Source organism: Plasmodium fragile (genome assembly GCF_000956335.1).
Source record: "Plasmodium fragile strain nilgiri unplaced genomic scaffold supercont1.31, whole genome shotgun sequence".
Taxonomy (NCBI): domain Eukaryota; phylum Apicomplexa; class Aconoidasida; order Haemosporida; family Plasmodiidae; genus Plasmodium; species Plasmodium fragile.
Genome location: NW_012192611.1, coordinates 120,331 through 128,620, shown reverse-complemented (window position 1 = coordinate 128,620; position 8,290 = coordinate 120,331). Strand labels below are relative to the sequence as shown.

The 8,290-nt window shown below is 41.2% G+C and overlaps 3 protein-coding genes across 3 annotated transcripts; 1 reads left to right on the top strand and 2 right to left on the bottom strand.

Annotated features, from left to right (window-relative positions):
- Positions 1-1,497: 1,497 nt before the first annotated feature.
- On the top strand, positions 1,498-2,490 carry AK88_02953 (uncharacterized protein; the record flags this gene model as incomplete). The annotated part of the gene is made up of 1 exon (XM_012480576.1): positions 1,498-2,490. One exon carries the CDS (start codon positions 1,498-1,500, stop codon positions 2,488-2,490), a length of 993 nt encoding a protein of 330 aa, XP_012335999.1.
- Positions 2,491-2,639: 149 nt separating this feature from the next.
- On the bottom strand, positions 2,640-3,455 carry AK88_02952 (uncharacterized protein; the record flags this gene model as incomplete). Its single annotated transcript, XM_012480575.1, has 1 exon — positions 2,640-3,455. The coding sequence occupies one exon, from the start codon at positions 3,453-3,455 to the stop codon at positions 2,640-2,642; it is 816 nt and encodes a 271-aa protein (XP_012335998.1).
- A 2,172-nt stretch (positions 3,456-5,627) lies between these two features.
- On the bottom strand, positions 5,628-6,087 carry AK88_02951 (uncharacterized protein; the record flags this gene model as incomplete). Its single annotated transcript, XM_012480574.1, has 2 exons — positions 5,628-5,693; positions 5,920-6,087. 2 exons carry the CDS (start codon positions 6,085-6,087, stop codon positions 5,628-5,630), a joined length of 234 nt encoding a protein of 77 aa, XP_012335997.1.
- Positions 6,088-8,290: the final 2,203 nt, after the last annotated feature.

Genomic DNA, 8,290 nt, shown 5'->3' with positions numbered 1-8,290 from the left:
CATTTTGGCTAACTCGTTCAGAAAGACGTTCGTGTAGAAATAGCTACTTGCGCAGCACCAAATGCACTTCTGTTCTGCGGAGCTCAGCTGGTGCCCTATTTTGGGAACACATTTGTTGAAGCAAATGTCCATAACTTTAACGTTTTCCTTCTGCCGCTGCACTATTTCCTGTAAGCCTAGTAATACCTGACAAGGGGACACAGGTAAGGGGACACATCATGTACACGTTGCTATGTGCGCACTGGCACGGTATCCCTCGCAGGGTGTGATACTTTTCACATAAACATGTTTGGCATGACGTGTGCAAACAGCTCTAAGCAGGGGTAAACAATAAATGCGTTTAATTCGCGTAGGTCTTAATATGTCTCATGTGACCCGCTTTATTAATCCGATTTGAATCATATGATCTTTCTCGCGATGCAATTTGTTCAGCACGCACGCATTAATAACCATACCGCTGCTCTACTTTTGTCATCAAGGCCGTCATCTGTTGGGGTGGTCGAATTCATGTTGTCGTGTTTAATGTTTCTTCCCTTCGTTGCTATGTCGCTGCTTAACGATGTATGCCTAGGAATCAGTTTTGGGCCGGTTGTTCCAGTTTTGCAAAACCGCGTTATTAAAGTGTGAGGGGAACAAAAAACAAAAATGTAACAGGAGTTACGTACATGTATATTTTTCTTTAACTCTCTCCCTGAAAGGCTTCCACCTGGGTAAAAGCTAACCGTGACAAGCGAAAAAAAAAAAAAAAGGGGGAAATGGGAAAAAAAAAAAAAAAAAAAAAAAAAAAAAAAAAAAAAAAAAAAAAAAAAAAAAAAAGGGAACACCATTTTCATGGGATTATTGACTCCCGCGCTGGTGAGTGCTAACTAGCACAGAATTAAAAAAAAAAAAAAAAAAAAAAATTCCCCAAATTATGAGAATTATGAAAATTATGAAAATTCACAAAACTTAGCAAAACTTGTGCTTGGCGCAAAAAGTTGCCCATTTGAACGAGGGGAAAAAATCGTACATGCGAAAGGGGGGGACGGGATCCTTCTTAACGTGCGTGTGAATGCAAGCAGCGCGAAATCGAGAAGGTCAACCGACTAAATCGTCCAGAGGGGCCTAGCACTTTGTATGTATGCCCATATATACGCATGTATGCAAATATGCACATTCATATATAAACTACACATGTGCGCAGGGACCTCCATTGCGTAAAAAAAGGACTGGAAGGCACACCTGATGCGCGCCACGGATAAGGTAGCCTAGTCAGCCCTCAACGCGGGAGGCTCCAATTGGGGGGAATCCAGTTTTTCTTCAATTTCTGTTTAGCCAGAGCCCTCGTTGCGACGCCAGCAAGAGAAAAAAAAGTAAACATAAACAGACATTAAGGTAAAGAAGTGCAGAGGGTTGATACCGTGGGTTGATGACCAATACACGATTACGGTAGCTGCGGGAAGGGCGACACCTGCTGGAGAGTCACATACATACACAGAGAGACGAAGAGAGGAAACGATGGAGGTCATTTACAGAAACGTAACGAACACCTACTTCGACTACCGGAGGGAAATAAAAAAAAAGCGAAACCGATTCAAGCTGTCCGCTTATGAACAACTGGACGATGAGGATTCAGGGAGGGAAGAGAACCTGCTAAGTCGTGCGGAAGATATGGAGATGCAGACACACAGTCTGCTGCCACCACAGTGGATTGAGAAAATTGAGGAGTGTTCAGAGGACATAGGGAATATCAAATTAAAATTAATGCAGCTGGAAAAAATTAAAAAAAAAAAAATTGTAAATGTTTTACAGGACGATCAGATGATCGTACAGGAAATTGCAAAAATGTGCACCGACATAACGGTGTTGATTAAAAATTGCGAGAGTAAAATTCAAGGGATCGCATGGGACGACGCATCGTGGGGGCAGGGGAAGGATGGGCTGACCAGTGAACAGTCTGCTAATGAGCAAGGTGAACGACAGGAGAAGCATCCCGACCCCAACGACTTAATCGGAAGGCTCAAAATAAACGCAAAAAAAAGTTTAATCTCGCAACTTAAATCCATATCACAGACATTCCACAACAAACAACAGGCATACATAAATGAGTATAAAAAAATTTCAAATGAGTGTAACGATTATGCAGGTGACTTGGCTGTCGTAGACATGGAAGATATTCAACGGGCGGAATTAACGTACGAGGCAAATAATAACCTGAATGGTGTAAATATTGCTAGCAGAAACACTGACTTGAAGAAAATCTCCAACACTGTTATCGACTTGCATCACATTTTTAAGGAGCTCTCTGTGATGCTGGTGGAGCAAGGATCCATGTTAGATCGGATTGACTACAATTTAGATTTATCCCTTGACAAATGTGAAAAGGGATTAAATAAATTAAAAATATTTCATAAAAACGAGGGGGATAAATTAGCTGCTCGCTGTGTATCCTTCCTCACTTGGCTAATATTTGTTCTGTTAATACTTATTATTTTGAAGCATTTGTACTGACACCGTCGTGGTGTAGCAGAGGGGGGGGGGGGGGGGGGAAAAAGCGCCTCTTTACATGTACACCGCTATTGCTGTTCATTTTTTTTTTTTTTTTTTTTTTTTTTTTTTTTTTGAGGACCAAAATGTGCGGGGGCAGAACGACGTGATGCTTAGGCAAAGGACGTGGGGAGACCCATGTTGCGTAGCTGAGCATCTTCGTCATCCTGCTGGTCGTCTTGCTCCAACACATCGGCCCCTTCCTGCTCATCCCTCCGTTGCTTCTCCAATTTTTTAAGTAACTTTTTTTCCTTCCGCCGCTGTACCTTCATGTCTTCCATTTGTTGCAAATCGAGGATCCTCTTTTTGACTCTTCTTTCAGGATCCATCTCCACAGGAACATCATCCTGTTGCGACTTTTTCCTCTTGGCATCTCGCAGGATGTCCAATTTCTTAATAACATCACTAAGTGCGACCCTTTTCACCTTCATGCTATAACCAAGCATGCGGTTGTGATTTTTCCCGTTGATGTGGTCCAGATAGGTTTGAGAATCCTTCAACACACAGTCACATATTTTACAGTAGTAACCTCCTTGCTCTTGTTTAATTGTTTTTTCTGTTACTATTTGTACCTTGCCTAAGTTTTTTTCAAGTGTTAATATTTCTTTCCTTCCTTCTAATAGTTTCCTTTCAGATGGAGGTGGAGGAGAAGGTACTTTTTTTTTCTTCAAGTCAGGTAATAACTTCAGAATAAGTTCGTCCTCCTCATTTATCGTTTTTTCTTCAGCTTTCTTTTTATAATAATCCTTGTCCCAAACTTTCCTTCCAAAATTGTCAATAGTGGCTTGGCTTTTCCTTTCCTTGCCATCATCATGTCTGTCCTGCTTTTTATTATAAGATTGGTTATGTCTGGAGGAATTATTATCTCGAGGTTCTTTGTTCCGCTCCTCGTATGGGCCTCCACCATTATCCCTCGTCCTACTGTTCATGTTCTTTTCGTCAACGTGTGGTGAAGGCGCTTCGTGTGGTGCGGCGCGGATTTTGCGCAAAATGTGAGCAGGTCAGCATGGCAACGCAGTCAAGGAGGCCTATTTTTACGCCACTTCCAACCACGTTTGTAATTTCTTGCAAATGGGGATTGCCCAGTTTTTTTTTTTTTTTTTTGTTCAACATTCAGTTTCTACTCCGGGGGGAGGGTCACACGTGGGAGGCCTGCTAAACGTGTAAAAAATATATGCGGGCTTAAACTTTATATTATGTGGGAAGAGGCCCCCTCCCGCCTTCGCTTGGACCACTGGTGATTAGCGCTCTTTTTCGCAAACGGGATTTCTATACATCCATTTTTTTTTTTTTTGTCACTTGATCGAGGCGTGCGCAATGCGCGCAGGGGCCAATAGTGAGGGAACACAAATAAATAAACCTGCAAGTGCAGGCAAAAAAAAAACAAAAAAAAAAAAAAAAATATGACAAATGGAATTTTGAAAAATGAGCAAACGTGTGCTACAGTGATGCCACTTTAGGGGGGTAATTGGGTATATCCTAAACACGGCGCACCCTCTTACGTTGAATAAAATTTAAAAGGAAGCCACGCCTCTTTTGCCCAGGCAGCAACATTCACGGTTTAGCATTTTTCTCTCAGCGACGTCCGCGATGTTAGGAATTGTCACAACGACGCTGGAAGGCATGCCATATAGCCCCCCACAGATGAGTCCTGTTGAAAACAAAATGAACGATCGCTGGACCGGCGTAAAGGACTGATGACGTTTATATGAAGAAGTGATTCGCCAAAAGTATCACAGTTGTAACGGTCATACAAGGTTAATTTTTTTTTTTTTATCGCAATAAGAACCTCCTTAGAGTAGGTTCTTACACAAAACATGTACGTATGTATTTATGCACTATTGTGAAGGTGTATGTGTGCACCCCTTCAAGTGGGCTTCTTCCCCGCCGGACGAATCGTGCAGGAAGCGCTGAATCGAATTTTTGTCAACCACGAAGACGGTACTTTTTTGCGCCAATTGTACTCACGGCGTTGTACCCCTTCTGAAGAAGAGGAAGAGGAAGAAGCAGACGCCGCAGGAGTGCACCACAGAATCGCAACGCGTGTTATTAGAAGAAACACAAAGTTGGAATACCAAGACAGGGAGAATTACGCGTAAAACAGACCATCCAGCTTGCCTGACCAATTTGACGAACCCCCAAAAGTAAAATGGTTGCTTCTACCAACGTAAGCATCGAGTTAGAACCATACCAAGCGGTCCTAAAAAGAAAATACATTCCCTACCTACTGTTCCTACTTCATATATTTGCATTTGTAAGCATTATTTTCTTACTCGACCATATATGTGGACGTAGGAGCAAGAGAAGTGTCAAGGTTGACCTGTTGTTATGTTTAATAACGTCGGTCACTGTGGGTTTGGCCTTATATGTTCTCTTGGTTTATTTTAATGTGTGTTTGTGAGGTGGACAGAAAAAAAAAAAAAAAATGTCATCCTCAAAAAAAACTTAGTGCAATTTCCCCTCTTCTCTTTTTTAACCATGGATTAATGGCTGTTGTCCTAATTATGCAAAAACGATTTTGCTCCAAAGTAGCTTTGTTTTTTTTTTAAACTGCATTTAACATTCGCTAAGCGAGGTTTTAAGGGTTGGACGAAAAAAAAACATGTCACACAGTGTATGTGAATGCGTGTGAATGCATGTATGTAACGCCCGTGGGGCAAGAGAGAAATGCGTTTTTTTCCACTCAAGTGGAAATCTTTCGCAACATAAAAAGAGCAGAATAACTCTTCATGCACATGGGGGACTGCCAAAATGTGTCCAGAAAAAAAATTTACAATAACTGGCAGAAAAAAAATAAAAATTTTGAAAATAGGGGGCACAAATGACCCCCTATAAAGTTGTCCACGCTGAAATTTTAGGGAACGACATCACCGTGTGAAATTAGATCAGCCGGCGAGGGTTCCGAAAAAAAAAAAAAATAAAATAAAAAAGAAATATAAATAGGAGAGGCAAAAATGGAAAGATCAAAGTATAACGACAAAAAAAGGCAAAATTAAAAACGTAAAGTCCAAAATACACCATTCAAAGGATACATGGCCAACGGGGAGGCGAACAGGACACGGGGTCCTGTGTGCCCGAGCTGCTGCTAAATCTTTCTCATATTAAAAGCAGCAGAACATCTTCTTGAAGTCCCCCAACGTCCGCTTGTAGTATATGGCTGTCCCGTCCTGCGAAATTGGCAAAGTTGGAAAAATGACAGAGTGAATGCAAAAAATGGATGCGCAAGGGAAGGTGTGAAGCGGAAGAGCGCGGCAAGTGGGAGGAAGTACACGATCCAGTGGCAACGCAAACTAATAATAACGGATTCGCTTATTATACTTAATGCGTGCACACGGGGGGAGGTGTAAAAATTTCAAACTGACGCCCACGCTTTTACTCATACGCGCCAATTACCCGCATGTACTCTATTCGATACAGAAGCTTGTCCGTACGAGACGGCTGCGCGTTGAAGATGGAGTTGTCCCACAAGTCCGAATTTTCATAAATTATGTTTGGCGAATTTAACAACTCATTGATGTGGTCCCTCGTAACATGGTAGTCCTCAAATTTCCTGCGTCCCATTTTTGTCCACTTGTAAGGAAATAGGCTTAATTTTTTTGCCAAATGGGACGAACTATAAAATTTTTTTTGTGTGACACAGTCGAGTAGGAAGATGTAGAAGAATAGACGAGTCGTGTGTGCGGTCTCGGTTGGGGACACTTCGAGTCACAAAGGGGGGTAGGAACAGAATGCAAATGACAACATGAAAAAAAAAAAAAAACGAATTAACTGAAGTCGTTTGTTTGTCCAACTGTATTTGTATTAGGTACTGATGGGAGAGTAGATGTAGACATATATGCGTTAGGTTAGAACATGTTAAGTGGGTGCTAACATTTGGCCAAGTGTGTTACAGTATAATTTTTTTTTTTTTTTTATTTTACATATTTTTATTTATATATATATTTTTTTTCATTTTTGCAACGCATTATTAGTGTGGACAAAAAGTAGAGCAAACGAAGTTGACAGCTAGCCAATCGAAATTTCACAAAAAAAAAAAAAAAAAAAAAACTAAAAAACGGCTAAATAATCCTTCCCATGTCAGGTATAACATGCAAAGTGGAAACAAATGAAAAAAAAAAAAAAAGAGGCCCACATGAAGCCGAAGCCTGCGTGAATCCCACGACAGCTTAACTTCGCAAAATTTTTACCTGAACGTTCATACTTTTCCTTCTCATATGCGCATAAAGTGTGCATTTTTTTTATTTTTTTTTTAATTTCTGTAGCACTTTGGCTAGCTACTATTGTAACACCTTTTTTGCCATCCTACGTGTCTTATGCAAAATTTTTCGTATCCCCTTATTCGACGCATTTAACTGCATATTATGGCGCTTCATTTGGAAGGAAATGTAAGCATTTATTTTTACACCTTTATAAAGACAGCGCAATTTAAGGGGGGGGTCTCCTTCGTCCCTCTAAACATAAAACAGAACGGGTTGCGAGGGGCTGTTAGGTGGCAAGAATAATTGCGAGTACGCCGTTTCTTCAAAAAAGAAGCTTTCCGCAATTGCTTTACAAATCAGGAAATAGTTCCTTTAAATTGCACGTGTTTAAGCTTATTCGGGAGGAGGCTAGATTTACGGGGACTGCGCCCAGATTGAATAAAATTGCGCGCAAAGGTGTGGTTACCACTTTGTACATAATTTTTTGTTTTTTTTTTTTTTGTCAACACCTAAGTCAAGCTGGCTTTTGTCTCATCATTTGCAAGCGAAGTTACACCATTCTCCTGTCCTGCTCTGTTTTCCGCTGCCCTCCCCACAACACACACGTACGTACTTTCATTATTCTTTAGTTCGAGCTAGTTCATCCATAATGGGGAACAATACGAGCACGTACATGGAAAGCCAATTTCCCTTCTACGGTTCGTCCGAAGGGAGGCATGCCGCTTGCTACAAGTCACACGTCACAAACGGGTTGCTGCGCAAGTTGTGATGCGATCAAAATTGGAGACTGGAATGAATCCCACTTCCAAGTCAGTAACTAACCAAATGGGGGGACAAAAAGAAAAAGAAAAAAAAAAAAAAAAAAAACAGTAACTGTAACGGTAACAGAATTATTTAGTGCTTAGGAACCTTTTCCCCAGTTGCGCAGTAACCAACCTGAAGTGTGAGGGGGGGCCAATTTATGGTGAACACAATTTTGCGAAAGTGGAATTTGGAGAATTGGCGCATTTTTGTGGTTGAGGCGACTTGTTCATATGGGGCGAAAAAAAGAAACGCGCGATGGTATGAGGGAAAAAACGAATGCAGAGCTCTATTGTGGAAAACGTGATCTAAAAGAAAAAAAATATATTTAGTCCACCCCACCCGCGACACCACACCGCGCGGTCAGTTTTATTCTGCACACCTTTTCTCCTCATTTTGTTTTTCCTTCTCCTGATAAGCGACAAATTTGGATTTGTACACTTTGCATCATTTTACACAATTACGGGCTAAAGGGATGAAGGCCAATTATTAAAAAAAAAAAAAAAAGAATGACTTCCCCAAGGTGGGTAACAAAAAGTGTGGGTACCCCCCCCCACGGTGGCTACAACGACACGGCTAGCGGGACCCAGTTCACTGTAAGCACACAAGTGACGGGAACATGGTAAAGCTAAGCATTCGCGTTTGAAGTGTGCTGTAAACATTGTGGGAATTCTGTTTGTAAACAATGATTCGCCGAATGGCTGCTTCGTGGGCCAGGCAGGAGAACCATGTTACCCAAAAAAAAAAAAAAAAAAAAAAAAAAA